The 19,445-nt window shown below is 32.7% G+C and overlaps 1 protein-coding gene and 1 long non-coding RNA gene across 2 annotated transcripts; both read left to right on the plus strand.

Moving 5' to 3' along the window:
- The first annotated feature begins 592 nt into the window (after positions 1-592).
- Positions 593-6,045, plus strand: LOC130995788 (fatty acyl-CoA reductase 2, chloroplastic-like). The gene is made up of 9 exons (XM_057921214.1): positions 593-973; positions 2,212-2,312; positions 2,478-2,677; positions 2,754-2,854; positions 3,800-3,962; positions 4,777-4,938; positions 5,043-5,124; positions 5,340-5,698; positions 5,778-6,045. The coding sequence occupies exons 1-9, from the start codon at positions 664-666 to the stop codon at positions 5,926-5,928; spliced, it is 1,629 nt and encodes a 542-aa protein (XP_057777197.1). The 5' UTR covers positions 593-663; the 3' UTR covers positions 5,929-6,045.
- Positions 6,046-9,882: 3,837 nt separating this feature from the next.
- On the plus strand, positions 9,883-12,556 carry LOC130997222 (uncharacterized). The gene is made up of 3 exons (XR_009093017.1): positions 9,883-10,259; positions 11,566-11,645; positions 12,265-12,556. It is a non-coding gene; the product is annotated as an uncharacterized LOC130997222 (long non-coding RNA).
- Positions 12,557-19,445: the final 6,889 nt, after the last annotated feature.

The raw sequence follows: 19,445 nt of genomic DNA on the forward strand, positions 1-19,445 counted from the left end.
AAATTGCGAGGGGCGAACTTGGAAAAATTGAAAAGATGGTGATTAATTAGCCACATTTAAAAATTCACGTTAAAATTGTTAAACTCGAAATAGTTCATGATTTTATTTGCCAAAATCCCAAGTTTTATCCATCTTCATTTTTTGAAGTTGTTTTGCATGAACAAAATGTATTTTTGTAATTTAAAAGATATTTATAATTGTGTTAGTATTATTTATTTCTAATTTATTTTTAATTAATTTATTATTTTTATTTTTATTTTTTTTAAATGGACCCCCCTGGAGCGAAAGTCTGGCTCCGCCCCTGTATATATATATTGATATTTTTCGTGATATGTGAGACTAATGAATAAGTCAGTATATAGTGTTGAATAACGATGTACGAATCAACTAATTGATGAATCAATCATAATTATAGATCTTAATAATCTAAGAGTTGAAAATGATTCATGATTTTTATTTTAAGAGGCTAGGTGTTTTATTTTAGTCCACCAATGTATACATACATACATGTAACATGTGATACAGATCTACTTACTGTAGTGTGTTCACAATATTAGGTTGAAGTAACCAAAATCTCGCCAATAAATATCTCCGTAATACCATACACTCTCAAAATTAAACTTAATAGTTTTGGTTTTGAGAGTTTAGAGCTAAGTAAACATAATGTTTTTGGGTGCAGCTGCTACCTCATTGTTCTATCCTCCAATCAAACCTTCTTTTGTTACGAAATATTTCACCAAAACAAACCTGCACTTTGCTGCAAATCATCCTACTAAAATGAGTGCTATTAGTCGGAAAAATGAGCAAACACATTCCTTCTTCACTTCTTGCTGCCACCCACCGACGTCGGAACTCAAAGCAGCGGCGGCGGCGGCGGTTGATTCTCAAGATGGGCACACAGGAATAGGTATCCTTGAATTTTTTCAAGGGAAGAACATTTTTGTTACTGGTGCAACTGGTCTCCTTGGAAAAGGTATTATATCTGTCACCAAAATCTATACTGCTTTTGCCATTTTAATTAGCCTGTCTCCCAAATCTTTACCATTTTCTAATTTTAATAAAAATACTTTACACAACTTATAATCAAATAAGTGTATGTTGTACTAGTAAAATACTTCACCATTTTCTAATTCTAATAATTTTATTTCATCATTTCCAATTCTTTTTATTTTACTAGTAAAATTAGTGTATGTTGTACTTGTAATTAATGTTATTATAATTAATAAAAGCAAAAAATATAGATATAATATTTATTATATTTAATTTTTAATTAGCAATTTGATCTATTTGATTATGCAACTACAGTAAAATCTCTTTAAAACAATGCTCAATAAATTAATAAATTTCTCCGGCCCCGACTTGGACCAGTTCAAAAAATCATCAATTTTAATAAAATAATAAATTTTTAGATAACTCCTCTATAAATATATAGGTTCCCCTAAAATTATAAATTAATTTTAAAATATTACAATTATGAATACTATGGTAACTTAATTATTAAAGTATAAATCTATTGTTGAGTTATCTTCAACTTGATCATCATTAGAATCTCCAGTAATATCAACCATGCACAATGAATTGATAGATACATGCATTATTTAATTTAAATATTATCTTTTATTTGTTTTAACACATTATAACTTGATTTATAGTTATAATTTCTGATATTAAAGAAATACTTTATAAATTTAAACCACAATGAATTGATAGATACATGCATTATTTAATTTAAATATTATCTTTTATTTGTTTTTACACATTATAACTTGATTTATAGTTATAATTTCTGATATTAAAGAAACACTTTATAAATTTAAAAATGATTAATTTATCGATAATTTATTAATTTATTCATAAATTAATATCTTTCTAAATTAATAAAATCCTCAGGTTCCAAAGTTATTAATTTATAGAGGTTTTACTGAATTTGTGAAGAAATCTAGCATTTATATTAAATTTTCAAACACATACATATCAAGGTATAATAACATTTATATCTAATTTAACATATATGTGATATGTACCCTATTTATTTATATAATAGTGATTTATTGTGATTTTCATTTATCTAGTTAAGTAGTTAATTAGTGCTCAATATACTTTTTATATTACTATAGCTACAACTTTCTTGCTTCAAAAGTCTTTCAATTTTTATGATTTCTCTGACCCGGCCGCTTGAAATATTTCTTTTTTTTTTTTTTTGCTTTGCAGTTGTTGTGGAAAAGCTATTAAGATCAACCTCGATGGGAAAAATCTACTTGCTAGTAAAGGCAAAAGACAAGGAAGCTGCGTTTGATAGATTACAAAGCGAAGTATATATAAATAACTATAATGAATAGATAAGAATAGTAATAATAATTTATTTAGTATTAAGCTGCACAAGTACAAGTACTTAACAATACTTGCCTAACTAATTAAGCATTCTTTAGAATATTAATTTCTACTTTTTCTAATACCAATTAATGTACTTTTTGTAGATAATAAGTTCGGAGTTGTTCGCAAGCGTGAAAGAAAAATATGGGACATCTTATATAGGTTTGGTAAAGGAGAAGCTAATACCAATTGTGGGAGACATATGCAAACCAAATATGGGAATGGATTCTGAATCTATTGATGCTGTTAGGAAAGATGTACATGTTATCATCCATTCTGCAGCTTCCACGACCTTCAATGAGAGGTTTGCTTCCACTTTTTAATGCTACTGCATATATTATACACATGGATATATGACTATGCTATGATGTTTTGTGTAGGTATGACTTGTTAGTTGATTCAAATGTGATTGCGCCTCAACGACTGATGAGATTTGCCAAGACATGCAATAAACTCCAGCTCTTCACACATATATCAACGGGTATGGATTTACTTACAAAATATTACTAGTATTTTATATAATATATATATACATATATGGGCAAGGACGGAGCCAGGAATTTAGTTCGGGGGGGGCTGAACCTGTACGGGGGGTTCGGGGGCGGTAGCCCCCGAGAATATTTTTTTGGGCATTCAGTATATTTAAGGTATTTTTTTTTATTAAAATACGAGCATAATACTAATAATAACGAACAATATTTTCATAGATTATATAGTTTCAATATATCACAAAACTTTTTTTGGAAATTCCGTATATTTAAGACATTTTTTATTAAAAGGCAAGCATAATAATAATAATAATAACAAACAACATGTCCATAGATGATATATTTTCTATATATTACAAATTAGTTTCAATACATTATAATTTTTTTTAGCATTTCATACATATTAGGCATTTTTTATTAAAAGACAAGTATAATAGTAATAATAACAAACAATATTTCATAGATCATATAGTTTTAAACAATAAAATTATCCTTAAATTAAGTATATATGAGATAATATAATAACCAAATACTCTTTTATAAAACAAAATTATTTTATAATAGGTATAAACATATATCTATATATATTTTAAAATTTAAAAAAAAAAAAAAAAAAAAAACTCAAAATTTGGGAGGGGGCTCTAGCCCCCCTGGCTCCGTCCCTGTATATGGGGAAGGCTAAAATAAAAACACTTCTTAAAATATAAACAATTTTCAGCCCTTAGATCATCAAGATCTACAGTTGATTCGTAACCCTGTTGGATGAATTCATACGTGTTCTACATAAAATTCGTACATTGAAAAATATTTTATTTTTATTTTAAGAAGTGTTTTTACGGTAGCTCTTCCCTATGTGTGTGTGTACAATTCAATAATGTCGATAGGCGGTATTGAAATTCATTAGTAAGGTATGAATATATATATATATATATTTGTAGCTTATGTTAATGAGAGAAGAGAAGGTATAATATCGGAAGAGTCGATGATTATGGGAGGAGATGACGGTGTGGTTGATGTAGCTAATGAAATTAGCTTGCTTCTCAAATCATCCCCAAACAATAATGACGCTACCAATTATTTCAGAAAGCTGGGCCGACAGAGGTATATATAGATATAGAAAGATTTTATTGAAGATGTTAAATGTATTGAAAATTGAAAATGCGTGCGAACACTTATGAATAATTAAATTAATAATTTTTACGAATAAATAAATATAATGCATATATGAATAAGCATTCTCATTTGGATTCGAATTCTTGATGGGGCAACTATATTAATTGGATATGGTTACCCCTGAGTTATATTAATTTATTTGTAGATTGTACTGATCTATATATCCTTTATTCTCATTTGTCACAAAAAATAGAAATCTCAATGTTGGTTGTCGCGAGAACAATGCATTTTTTCCTATAAAATAAATCATTTCACAATTAAATTTAATGTATTCGAAAAAAAAATTGTCCTTACAAGATTCGAACCCAGATGATGTGCACCTACCGTAGATCTTGATAATTGAAGAGTTGGGGAATAGTTCTCTGTTTTATTTAGTGGTTCTTACTTGAACTTTTCCCTATGTATATACATATGTGTGTGTGTTCTCAAGTAAGAACCACTAAATAAAATAAGAATGAAGAACCATTTCAAACCTTTGATCATCAAGATTTACGCTTGATGCATCATATCTTGCTAGATGAATGCATTACTTGGGTTCAAATCTTGGAGGAAGTAATTTTTTTTCTTTTCCGAGTGCATTAATTTTAACACCGAATGCATTAATTATAATGATTATCATGATCTGACGAAAAATGTAATTCTCGTTAGAATTATATATACCCTTTATATAATTCCTTTTATTTGAATCTCAAGTTTTTGTATGAAAATTTGAAATATTAATTTGATAATATGATGATAACAGAGCTGAAATGTTGGGATGGAGTACTACATATCAGCTAAGTAAAGCTATGGGTGAGATGTGTCTGAATGAAATAAGAGGAGATGTTCCTCTCCTAATAATTAGGCCATCCATTATAGAGAGTTGTTACAATGAACCTCTCCCGGGTTGGATACAAGGAATGAGGTATTTATACTCCTTTTGTTCATTTGTTATTTTTCCCATTTATTTCTTATACCAATCTAGTAGATGTACATTGTTTCTCATTAATTGTTGCGTACTATATATAGGATGTGTGATCCAATTATCATAAGGTATGGGAGAGGACAGCTCCCAGCTTTTGTTGCAAATCCTCAAGCACCTATGGATCTTGTAAGTAGAGTATGACCTTTCGAGCTATTTTTTTTTAACTTATTGTATTTTATATTTTTTGATTCAAAGTTGTTATTAATACAAAAATCTAAATTCATCAATCCAGTTTCAAAATTCTAGGTGAGTAATATCATCTGATTCAAACTTTGAAACTTTAAACCACATAATCATTTCTTCTAATTTTTGGGTTATATATATGTTTATGTTATGATCAGATACCGGTGGATTTAGCAGCGAATACGGTGATTGCCGCTATTGCAAAGTGTGGAAATATGGATATGCAAGAAGCCGTTGTGTACCACGTGGCATCTAGCCATTCGAATCCTATAACACTATCCGACTTCTTTGAATATCTTCATCAATACTTCAAAGCGGCTCCTTTGAGAGGTGAGAGACCAGAAATCGCAAAAATCAAAATTTTCGAAAATTTCGATGAATTCTCGAAATGCACGAGAGAGGAAATTTTGGGAGTTGGTGAAGATGGAAACAAGAGTATTCGAGAGTGCAATGCCAAAGCTGAATTTATTGAGCAACTTTGTAAGACGTATGAATTCGTGGTATTCTCCAAAGCAAGGTAATACATATAGTCTTCATTTGATGATCTCTCCACTATATATATATGCTGTCTAAATTTAACTCTATCTTGCATGTAGGTTTCATACAGGAAATACGCATAAGTTAATTGAAGAAATGTCAAAGGTGGAGCAACTTAAGTTTGAAGTGGATGTCAAGAATATCAACTGGAAAAAGTATTTACAAGAAATTCACATCCCAGGACTCATAAAAAGTATTTATATGCAATAAATGGCTAGCTATAGTACTCCATCCAAGAATTTGTTCATGACTTTGAAGCTCTATTGCAGTTTACTTTGATGAAAAACAAGAGAATACATTATATTTTCACCTATTTTTTTATCATTAGTTTCTTAATAAGCTCATCATTAATAGGACACAGATAAAACATAGAAGCTGACTCTATCATTCAAAAAGCCATCACAGCAGATATTCATTCGTTCACTGTGCATCTGCCTAATTAAATTTAAATTCTAATTAATTAATAATTTTAATTTTATGAGGAATTAATAATTTTTAACTGGAGATTAATAAACACTAACTGAAAATTATACACCCTAATTAAATTATGATTAAATTTTAATAAACCCTTAATAACTAGTAATAAATACTAGTAATTAATTATTAATTATTTATAATTAAATAGATAAATAATGTTTATTTTATGCTTAGTTAATGATAAATTAATATCAAATCAACGATTATAACAGGAGGTTTGCAGACATACTATTGTGTGTATACATTAGGTATAAGTTACATCAAAATCTTGCTATAAGTAAAAATACGATATCTCCATACTTCCATATCTCCAATAGTCTTGGTTTGGATAGTTCAATCATGAATATTTTATTGAACCCAATTTCTCCCTACTCAGGGATCGATCCAGAATTTAATGTAAGGAGGACTGAATTTGTTGAAGTACGACATCGAAAAATATTTACACGGGAGGTTCGGGGGCAGGAGGCCTTGAAGCATTTTTTTTTTTAGCATTCCGTACACTTTATTTTCATGCATTTTTTAATAATCACTGGATAATTGTTTGCAATTCAATTAATTTAACATCATGTAGATTGAAACCATATGAAAACATACTTTTATGCATTTTTTTAAAAAAAAATATTTCATCTTCTAAACAAATAAATTAATTTTAATTATTAATAATTTGTAATTTTACTTTTAACTTGAGAATTGACTCAAATTCAATATTATAAGAAAGAAAAATATAATAAAAATAACATAAATGTAACAAATCAACGTACAATATTAAACAAGTAATATGGATAGTTGGATACTATAAACAATATATTATATTTTTTTTCTTATATTTCTTATTTATTTACACATATATATAGATAAAAATATATATATTTATTAAAAAAATATTAAAAAATACCTAGCCGCTAACCCCAACCCTCCCTTTTTGGAGTACGGGCTTAGGGTTACCTACAGGCAACAACTCTAATACGATCGTGCCCCATTTCGATGGGTCACTCTTTAGCCGAAGGAAGACTTAGAGTTACATTGGAAATGTCGTATATGACTACTGAACCCCTTCGGTCTAGTTAGCGAGATGGTTGGCAAGTGTAGCATCTGTAGATTGAATACTATGGAAAGTGAGACTATCTTGGATTTGCCTATGAACTCATAGGTTAGACCGAATGGACAAAAAGGCAGTAGTGCCCCTAGTTGCATGCACTTATTAATTGCATTAAAATATACTACTAATTCCCCTAAAAAAATACTACTAGTAATTAGTCTATAGTTAGCATTAATAAATAAAGGCAAAAATCAAGTGTGTCAGACGGCGCGAGCTGTCTAAATCTTCGAGCTTGAGTAACTTTAGAGTACTTTAGTAATTAGTCTATAGTGTAATTAGTCTATAGTTAAGTTTAGAGGGAAATCTTATTATAGCCCTCTTTCATAAAAACATAAGTTTTATAGCCCTAGTTTATAATAGATAGTAAGTTATATAGCCATTTTAAGTTTAAAAGACTATAACACCCTTTGACTTTTTTGTACTCGATGGTGTACTCGATGGCACCATCAAGTATACCATCGAGTACTCGATAGCACCATCGTGTACACCATCGAGTACTCGTGGTGCCATCGTGTACACCATCGAGTACTTCGATTACTCGATAGTGTTGTAGAAAATCTTCATTTTTTTCATTACTCGATGGTGTACACGATGGTGCCATCGAGTACACCATCGAGTACTCGAAGTTTCAAAAAAGTCAAAGGGTGTTATAGTCTTTTAAGCCTAAAATGGCTATATAACTTATCTATTATAAACTAGGGCTATAAAATTTATGTTTTTAACAAAAATGGCTATATGTGATAATTCCCACTTAAGTTTAACGTGCTCTGTTCGTGACTTCTAATTCTATATCTCATTATTTGTGTTCACTATTAATTTAATATTTTAATAATCTCCCTTGGTTCCAATAGTAATGTATCACTTTCTTTTTTGGAACCTTCCAATACAAATGTCTCATTCCTTTCTTGGCAATATATTTTCAGTCTCTATACTTAATATTTAAATAATTTCCACTAACCCACTTTATCTACTTTTTACATACTTTTTAATCTACATGCCCAAAAATTATGGGACACTATTATTTGGACGAAGGGAGTATTATTTTAAAATAATATTTTATTAGTATCATATAATGAATTCAAATTAATATTTATTGTTTGAAAAATAATATATTCTAATTTAAAGATAATCAATCCAAATGATCATTTTAAGACACAGAAAAATATAAACACTAATTATAAAATAGAATTGGATTCTAGACCCTAGTTAATTAACTAAACAATGGATTAACATCTGCTGACAATGAAAAGCAATTACATTGGTAAAACGATTTTTTTTATCAATCATTAGATAGGTTCAATATCGAGTTTGGAAAAATTAGAGAACCATTATCAATCATTTTTTAAAAATCGCAATATTCTGAATTGAAAAGATCAAAATTAAAATATCGAAGATCCCAAGTGAAGATTATGATCAATTTATGATATACAAATCACATGTCCAGTTGTTAAAATCTTCCAGCTAGTTTCCAAAAAGAAAATCTAATATAAAAAAGTTTTCCATGTAGCATATACATGTGATATAGGAGTATAAATCCACCGTAGTGTGTTTAATTAGTACAAATACTAGGCATAATTAAGTTACTCCAAAATCTTGCTTACAAGTAGCTCCATAACACTCTTGGTTTTGTGAGTTTAACTAAAGCTGATTAAACATAATGTTGGTGAGTGCAGCTCCTACCTCATTCTTCTATCCTCCAATCAAACCTTCTTCTATGGGGAGATACTTTGCTGTCAATCATCCTAAAATCAATGCTTTTAGTAGCAAAAATGAGCAAACACATTCCCTCTTCACTTCTGGCTGCCACCCACCGCCGTCGCAGCTCAAAGCGGCAGCGGCGGCGGCGGCCGTTGATCCTCAAGATGGGCATGCCGGAATAGGTATCCTTGAATTTTTTCAAGGGAAGAACATTTTTATTACTGGTGCAACTGGTCTCCTTGGAAAAGGTATTATATCATACATACATTTTTATACTCTCTTCGTCCACTAATTCGTGTCCTAATTTACCGTTTTAGTCCGTCCACCAATTCGTGTCCTAATCTACTAATTAATGTATTGACCTTTATTAATTGTGGGTCCCCTTATCCACTCAACAAATAAACAATACATTTTTTTTAAAAATCGTGTCTCCTTCTCCTAAGACACGAATTGATGAACGGAGGGAGTACTCCTCAACGAAACCTTTGAATATTGATCGTCATGCTTTCGGTTAATTAGAAGACCTTTTTTTTCTGCACAAATTAGAAACTATGCTTCTTTATATATATACGTACACTTTTAAAATATATAATTACAATCATGCTTCTTTTTATAAAAGATCAGTGGTTCAAATTGTTTATGCTAGTTTCTATACTAAAGGGATAATATAATAAGATATAAATTTATCACTTAAAGTATAATACCCCGTTTCCTCGAGCTAAGTTTAGAATAATTTTGAACTTAGAAGTTAAGATGATTCACGTCGAAAAGAAAATGATTTATTTTAATTCCAACAAAAGATTTACAAATACCTTTGTAAAATTTTCTTTATTTAAATTTTTATGCATTGCATATTTATTTAAATTAAGCATTCAAGCATTTACACGGGGTAATTATTTAGCGAATACTAAACGATTTTTACAATTTCGATAATTATATCATGAGGATTTTAATTGTCCAATCAATGCTTTGACTCAACCCTACCCTATACTCCTACAAGCCACCCTATGCCTACCCCTAATTTGAGGCCATGCCTGCAGAATCAAAATATCGACCACATCAAAAATATCTACCACATATCAAGTTACACTCCAGCCAATTCACCATTCTCATGAATTACACTCTCCTCAATTATTTTCCATGCTTTCTCTATCTGTCGAAAGAAGAAATGAAAAAAACTCGAAGTGATGGACTTTACCATTTTGATTCAATAGACCCAGCAGCCAACCCAAATCAAAACGACAGCCACGCTCATCATCCACCCAAGGTTTCACCTAAATCTTTTTATTTGTACCTCAATTGTTTACAAGCATGATAGATAAGAACTCTGTCATTTATATACATGTATCAAAGCATGATTTATAAAAGGAAAGGTTGAGTCTTGAAGCATCGATTTTGTTATTTGATTTCAAGAAAATTTGTATTCATGGAAAAAAAAAAAAAAAAGAAAATGGGGAAGTCTCGGTTTTGTGGTGTAGATGTCGAGTCAGTCTGCTGCTCTTGGTGTGTGTGTGTTTCCTGTTGAGTCTAGGGGAAACTGGAGTTCGACGGCGGCAGCCCCAGGCTGTGCAGTTGCCGGACCTTGAAGGGAAAGAGAGAGAGGGCGGTGGTGGCTGATTTAGGCAGGGGAAGAGGGCGGCGGCCGTGGCACCGCTGCGGTTGCCGGAGAGAGAAGGCGGTGAGTTGAGCAAGGGCTCGGCGAGCCTGAATCCGAGAGGGAGACAGAGGCGGTGAGAGATGAGGGAGTCCAGGCACAGCGGCGGCGAGGAGCCGTTGTTGGTGCCAGAGGTGGAGAGAGAGGTAGATCGAGGGAGATGGGAAAGAAGACGGCGATGGTTTCGCTGGAATTTTTGAGAGAGAGGCGGAGCAAGATGGTTGACTGGTGGCGGCGGTCGCCGTCGCTGTCGGAGAGAGAAGGGAGAACGGAGGACAAAAGGAGCTGGTGGTGGCGGCTTATCGCCGCTGCTCCTCCGGCGAGCTTCCGTGGCGGCGGAACTTTTGGGAAGAGAGCCGAGAGAGATTGGAGAAGAAAGAGGATCAGCTGTGATTCTGTGAAGGAGAAGTGGGGAAGGGTTTTGTGTTAGAATAGGTTTGGGCTGAATCATTAGAAGTCAGACTATTAAGTTGTTGGGCTGAGTTTATTTAAAAGTATTGGGCCTTTGTTTTTTCATTTGGGCTACGAATTTTTATGTATTTGGCCCTTACATTTAATTATTTTGGGCAGTCCACATTTTAATTAATTTGACTATCACTAGTTGATTAATTATTTTAAAGACAAATTGCATAATAATATTAATATTATTATGTGCATATATGATTAAGCATGAAATGATTTGCATCAAGTATTTTTATGAGTGAAAGCATTCATGATTTAATTGGTTTATTTATAAATCCAATTATTTAAGAAAATCGAGTAAGGATATTGTTGGTGTCCTTAACTCGAGAATTTAGTTTTCAATTATTTATTTACTAAATTTTGAAAACTCGGCGTGATGAATCAAGTATGTTTAGTACATCCACTAAGACATTAAGATTAGTTTCATGAGACCTATTAAGGATAGAATTTCTTGTAGGCTTTGTGGACCAAGGGGATTAGCACTGCTTTCCCAAGATGAGTTTATGTGATTATGATCTTCAGGCTTTGCCTATCCAGGTGGGCTTACTTTCCAAATGTATAAAGTATGATTGAGTTATTAAGCTCTAAATGTTTCAATGAATTACAAATTATTTATTCAATGAAATGCAAATTGTTTATCCAATAAAATGTTTATGTGTACTCTGCTCTGTTTAAGGCTCGCCACAACGAATCAATTGAGGTTCTCTTATGGCCTAACACGTTATTTGAGAATTGTGTACACTCGTTAGCTGACTCGGTGGGTTGATCTCCATCGGGCACTAACTAAGAGGCGTTATAAGGGTGCTTGCTGGATGTGTTCCGAAGCATGTAATGTAAGGGCCTGCCTGGGTAGCGTCCCGAGGTCAATTCAACTTGTCTGAGTTACGTCCTCAGGGCAAGTGAAATGGGAGAAACGGATCCGTCAGTGGCTAGAGGTCCGGGATCACAGCGAGTAACAGAAAGGGAGTGTGACATGTGCGCACAAATGAAAGAAATGTTTTAACATGCTTAGAAGTTCTTTCAATTTAAAACCTTCTAAGTCATGTCAAGTTTAATTGGATAAACTGCTCTTTACGAATATATGAATTGTTTCAGAAAATGCATGCCCACTAAGTACATTAGTACTTAGCCCAAAATTACTTTCAAATGTTTTCAGGTTGGCTGGCTGGTGATGACGGGACTGAGCTGAGGCTAGAGTTAAATTCCTATGTTAGACTTCCGCTGTAGCAATTACTCATATCAGTCTTTTGTTTTCCCAACTTAAGATCTTCATGTAAAATTTCAAACGATATACTTGACCGAGCTTAGACTCTTCACTACTGAATTTATGCTAATGAATGTCGGTTGTCAGAAGCATGAAACAAAACTTGTGATCCAAAGGGGCATTGCCCGAATTTCAAATCCTATTTCGGTTATAACAAGGTTTTCCCTTGTTTATGTCTATGAATTATTCACACCTCGATTATATTTATTCCTTCAAGAATTGGGGTGTGACATAAAGTGAGGACTACATTTTTATATCTTATTTGGTTTGAATGATAATATATTTATTCACTCATTATAAGGTGGTTTTTAAATTATACCACCCTCTATTAAGTATAAAATTATTTCTTTTCCGAGGGATAAGGTGCTGCCCGAATTTTTTATTACGTCAAAATAAACGAGGTATAAGATGATAAATTGAGCTTATCCATTTCTTATACCTCAAACCAAACACACCCAAATACCTCAAACCAAACACACCCAAAACGTTATTACCCGATTCAATTCCATATAACTATATATGTAACTTTTGAAATATAGATCCCATCATTTGCTAATTCTTTTCATTCCATATAACTTTTTTGTTAGTTATCCTTGACATCATCTAATGATACGCAGCGGAATATACATTCAAGGATTAGATCTAGATTTACAATTGATTCATGTGTAGAGATTACAAACGTACACAACAATAAAATTAACTTACTCGTTGTGTAGTAAACATGCGTCTCGATTCCTGCGAATTGAATCCACCACTAGAGGTATCCACGTGTATGTCAATTCGATGCAGGAACAATTCCCAGTGCATGTTTCAATCTTCGACAGCTAGGAAATCTCCGATTGAAACCATAGTACTCTCTAGGTGTTTTCTCTTCTAATGTTTTTCGTATATTTTCATATTCGATTCGTAAGACCAAGCTCCCTTATTTATAAGCGAAGAAGACAATTCTAAATTGTCTTGTCTTCCTTAGTCAACAATTACGACTAAGGAATTCACACTTGAACTGTCTTACTTAGTATTAGAATATATCAAATATATCCTAATCTAGTCCATAATATCTTTCAATCTCCCACTTGGACTAGCATTAGATTAAACACCAAGCACTAACTTTGCACTCTTAAGCGAATCAACAATACACATAAAGTGTGACCCAATAGGCCTCCATTATCGTCAATAATCAAATTAAAGTCTACACAAAACTCCTAGACTGCGTTGTGTAGCGAACTCGATATATGAAGAACGTTTACGTGGATTCTGTAAACAAAACCTTTATGCGAAGATATAGTAACATCCTTTCATTCACGAACCACTCGATAGAGCCTAGAATTTGCCATTGTGTCTTTCTAATAGCTCTATCAATTTATCTCATCTTTATTAAATGACTTCCATCGATCATGTTCAACTTTTAAAGTTCGAACATATCAATTGCACTGGCCAGTGACTTAACGGTCAAGTAATATAGAGAAACTGAGTGTTCTTCTCGAAATGTAAATCGAGGAATGAATCCTATCTTGGCACAACTACCACCTTCCCTTATATCCCGATATACCCAACACAAGCCGTATCTACCCCTTTGGTTGGAGTGCAAGCATTGTACTTGGTCAAAGTATACCATTCAATAAGTAAGATAAGCATTGCCCTCAAGTCAAAGGACTGTCACAAACTCCACACACCAATAATCATAGACACCAAAACAAATGATATATTGGTTGGGTATGCCAATACTCTCTAAAGTATCCATGCATCTATCACGAGTATCTAATATCTCATAGTCGTGGGAACAACTATATTCTCTAAGAATGTGATACAGATCGCATGCCAACTTATATCATATCATCAATATCCCAATCTTGATGATCCTCAGTTGGGGCTCTTTAAGAGTTATACTCTATTGCTAACCTCCCACTAAATTAGCAACAGTATTAACTCATGGGAACATTTAATTGAATGAAAACAAATAATCAAAGTAATCAATCAAATAAATGCATAATGCCATTAGTGACATCAAATGTCATAAATGTGATCAAGTAATAAGTTTCAACACAGATTATTTCTAGACATATTACTTTTACTCCCACTGACTAAAGCCAGTCTCGAAGATATCCAATTCCCAAACACTCAAAGTGTTTGTTATGATTCACAATGCATAACAATTGGTCAAAATGATTAGCAATGTCCTCTTATGTGGGAACTTGATCTAACATAATCTTTTGTTTCTAATATCTCTTAAAATCTGTCAACGATGTTAAGCACACAGACTACACCTTGTGTAGTGAAAATCATGACATTCATGACCATCCTATTGCCCTAGCGTTAGGATCATCCTTTGTGCGTTAAATCTCATTGTCATTAGAAGGACAATCCTTTCTTTACAAATAGATGCTATATTCCATCGGTAGATGTCCTTTTGAACTTATTCATGGAGTATCGCCTTAACATCTTACCTATGTAAGTGGATTTTGATAGCCTAACAATCTATTAGCTCAAACTCAATAGATCTTGATCCCAATGATATAATAGGCTTTACTCAAATCCTTCACCATGAAGGAAATTTACAACTAGTCTTTCATGGATTGCATCATGAGTACAATAATTTTCATTTTCAATATGTCATACATAAATGATGATGAAAATTGTGTTCTCATTCTTGTGTTTCCTATAAACACAATACTTTCTTTACTTTTAACCAAAATCAAATGATTTGATTTCTTTGTCAAACATTTGTTCCATATTCTAGAAGCTTGTTTTAGTTCATAACAACAAGTAACATCTCAATGGACTTGACTTTTGCAATTGGCGAAAAGATTTCATCATAATCAATGCTCTCGCACTGACTATAATCTTTTGCCACTAACCTTGCCTTGCAAGTTTGCACATTATCATTAGCATCAATTAGGTATTACCCCAAATGATAACTTATTTATGGTCTAACCGGTCCATTCAGATTTTATGGCTTCTTGCCACTTCTAAGAATCTATGACTATCATAGTTTCGCATAGGTTCTAAGTTCATCACCAATTCCAAATTCTTTATCATCTTGATCCTAGATCAATAGATACATTCTTTAGTTGGTTTACGTTCTTTAGAACTTATACGACGTTGCATTTGTGCAGGCTCTTCGTTATTCTGAACTTGAAGAACTTGAGGAAGTTGATCCGCTATATCATGATGAAGGATCTTCGACATCCAATGTCATATCTCCCCCCGTATTGAAGAATATTGCATTTCTGCAAAAATCTTCAATACTGCTCTTATTGGATGTGTCTGACGCTCTAAGTAGTGCATCAGTACCAATAAGATCATGAACAGCTCCCACTAAATCCTTGTTTAGACCATCTAACAAGTTTTCTTCCTCCATGTTGACTTTGTGGCTCTCAAATCTTGTCAAGATCTAAGTCATAACGATCTTGTTCTCTATAGACCAAGTCTTTTCAAGAAACATCGCAATCCTAAAACTGAGAACTTATATTTTCCAAGAAAATAGTAGTATTCTCGTGTTTTCTTCGGATATCCCACAAAGTAACACTTCTCACTTTTGATTCCAACTAATCAGTGAGCATTTTCTCTACATATGTAGTGTAACCCAAGGTTCACATATGTGTAAAACTATGCTTCTTTCAATACCACAATCATATGATATTTACTCAACTAATTCAAGTGGAACTTGGTTCAGAATATAAGCAATAATAAACAAGGCATGGTCCCAAAGATACACTGAAAGTTTTGAGAAGCTCATTATGGATCGAATCATATCTAATGATGTTCGATTTCTCCTTTCGGATACCCAACTCAGATAAGGTATCCCTAGAGGAGTCCATTGTGGATGGATTCCATATGACTTCAAGCAATCGACGAACACATGGCTTAAGTATTTCTTTCTCGATCTAATCTTAGAGATTAAATACTTCTCCAAGTTATTTCTCGACTCCTAACTTAAACTCCATAAATTTCTCAAAGTTTCTGATTTGTGTTTCATAAGATACACATTTCCATACCTTAAGAAATCGTCTGTGAAAGTTGTGAAGTACGAAAATCCACTTTGTGCTTAAGTTGGAAACAGTCCACATATCACTATGTGAATCAACTCAAGTACTTTAGCTTGTATTCTTTTCCTAGAAAGTGGCTCGTTGGTCATTTTAACCTTGAGATGTGATTTCACAAGCACTTTAAGACTTTACGTCAAAAAGTGTGAGATAGTCTAACTTTCTCGATCTTGTTAATCATTTCTCATTAAGTGACCAAGCCTACATGCCAAAGTTAAGTCGGACTATTCGCATTGCTTGTGATAGTTTATTTTACACATTGAGGATATTTTGTTCGCATTGAGCAAATATAAAGCATTCTCAAGTGAAATATTTTCATCTCCATTAAGCAAAGTAGAATAAATTCTATTCGCAAAATGGAATGAAAAACTTCAATGTCTAACACGAGAATGGAAATTATATTCCTCGTAATTCCAAGAACAAAATAACAATCTAACATGTCCACAAACCCAAAGATAGATCAAATCCATAAGACCTTATGCATTTAGCAACAACTATTGCTCAAAACAAATGCGTAAGTCAAATTTCCTTGGTCCCACTCTCCTGTTTTAGTTAGACAACACACATTTTAACAAATGTGTGAATTATAACTCGTATCTAATACCCAGGAGCATGAGTTGTTAGTAGACATGTTCACCTCAATGATAAACATACCAAATCCTGCTATCAAAACATCCAATGTTTTGAACATCAAACATTATTCCTTCCAGTGTCCTTTTCTTGACAAAAAGGCATTTCATCTTTGGGTAACTTCTGCTTCTTTTGGTTTCCACCTTAGGATACAAAATTTAGTTCTTTGATCATTCTTTTACCTTTTCTTTCCTTTTGGGTTAGAATTGGCAGAAGCATTAATCATAAGAACTTATTTGTCCTTAGTGGAAGACGATTCAAAATCGTTCCTTAACATGTCATGAAACTCATGGCAGTGTCACTGTCCTATTGTTCATTTTGAATTCACTATGAAGTTCACAAATGAGACAGATCATTACTGCAAGATTAAGTTGATTGAGACAAATATCAAATAGTCTCGTTCCAATCGTGGCCATCCTCTCAATTAACTCAATCTTTTTCAAGACATCCATAGAGACCTTGTCTACTCCATGTAGATTAATCCTGAAGAGATCCATGAGTATCTCATACTTTATGGTCTTAGCTTCTAAAGCATTAACACTCTTCAGGTGCATCAACATCTCAATCATAACATGTGATCATGTTGTTTATGTAGTTCTAAACTCATTGACACAAACATGACACATTTAGCAGAAGTTACATCATCCATATGTTTCTTATAACTTTCAATGTCAAACATTTTGAAAGTTTCTAAAGTCACATTCAAGATGATGTGGATTGATTTCTCTAAGACATAATCAATCCTATCTAGCCTTAGCACCAAACGCAACTTGCGCGGTCAATCCAGAAAGTTTGACCTAGTCAATTTACCGTATCCAACAAACATAACAAAACAGTTGCAGATAAAACAGAGATAAAAGAAAGCAGTAAAAGGAATCAAATCAAAAAGTCACATTTATTTTACTAATCAAACAAGGCATTTTGTTTTGATTAGCTCCCACTAATTTTAACATATCTTATGCCCCCAACATAAAATACGGATTTATAATCAATATAAATCTTAGTGGTCCAAGATCCAAGTCAATATTATGCAGCCTCTGCTTTGCTGATGACTACAATAATATCACTTAGTAGGCCTCTAAGCCAATTGCAACAACAATTTTGCAATTCTTGGTTGATTAATCCAATTAATCTGCGTCCTTAAATTATTCTTGGTCGCTTTGCGTTCCAAAATGATTTAAGTAAGTCAACCCCATCACACGGTGCCAACCTATGAATGAGCCTTGGCCTTGTAGATTAGAGCATACAATTTTATGTAAATACTCTTGATCGAAAAGGATGGGTTGCTCAGACAATTATGATGGACGACGCGTTTTGTGCTTTCACAAAGACTTATATTTAATGGGGATTTAACATGTGATACTAATTGCTTATATTTAATATCCAATATTAAATAGCAACACAATTACTGGGTGCCGCCTACCCAGGCATACGAAATGCGGACCACACGTATTGGGTGCCGCCTACCCATACATAGTAACGCGGACTACATATACTGGGTGCCGCCTACCCAAGCATAAAAGCGGTCTCTAACTACTATAGTTAAAATAAGCATAAAATCAAATAGCATGCTTATCACAAAACAACATAGAATCTCTACGAATAAAATTCCTTAATCCAATTAAAATTTTATTCTCCAATTAAAATATGGGTTAATCAATTCGTATTAATTCCAAATTAATACAACATTATTATTTCAAAAATAATAATTTCACATATTAATTCAAAATTAATATAAAAACTCATCAAATATTATTATTTCAAAAATAATAATAATTCATGATTTATAAATCAAATTAATGAATTAGTCAATTTATATCAATTCCAAATTAATATAAATATAGATTCAATATTATAAAAAATATTAAATCAAGATTCATTAATCTAATTTATAAAAGGATTAATCTATATTAATTCCAAATTATTATACAATTAATATTATTATTTCAAAAATAATAATAAACAAAATTTATTAATCTAATTAATAAATTCCATTCTGAAATTGGGATTAATATTATTAATTCTAAATTAATATATATATATATATATATATATATATTTTTTAAAACTGTTAAAGCCCAAAAAGGGCCATTTATTTCTAAAATTCGCAGCCCAGCTAACAAAAGAAATAGAAGCCCAGCAGCACCAAGCCCATACCGGGCCCAAACATCTTAAAGCCCAAAATCCAATTTTCAGCTTTAAGGGTTTGTGAAAAGATTTGTAGCAGCAGCCGCTGTGCTTCCTTCTCGTTCCCGTCAGCCACGCCGCCCGTCAGCCCGCCGCCGCCGCCGCCGCGCACGAAGCGACGACGCCGACGACATCGCGCCCTACCGGAGTTCTCCACGCCGATAGCAGCTCGAAGCCGCGTCGGAGGGAAGCGCCTTACAGCGGAGGAAGCAG

The sequence above is a fragment of the Salvia miltiorrhiza genome, chromosome 1, assembly GCF_028751815.1.
Source record: "Salvia miltiorrhiza cultivar Shanhuang (shh) chromosome 1, IMPLAD_Smil_shh, whole genome shotgun sequence".
In the NCBI taxonomy this organism is placed as follows: Eukaryota; Viridiplantae; Streptophyta; class Magnoliopsida; order Lamiales; family Lamiaceae; genus Salvia; species Salvia miltiorrhiza.

Excerpts from the sequence above, each read along its gene's own strand:
- LOC130995788 (XM_057921214.1), top strand. The coding sequence starts at position 664 with ATGTTTTTGGGTGCAGCTGCTACCTCATTGTTCTATCCTCCAATCAAA. Across the intron at positions 2,678-2,753 it reads TCCACGACCTTCAATGAGAG|GTATGACTTGTTAGTTGATT; the intron begins GTTTGCTTCCAC and ends TGTTTTGTGTAG. Across the intron at positions 4,939-5,042 it reads GGTTGGATACAAGGAATGAG|GATGTGTGATCCAATTATCA; the intron begins GTATTTATACTC and ends TACTATATATAG.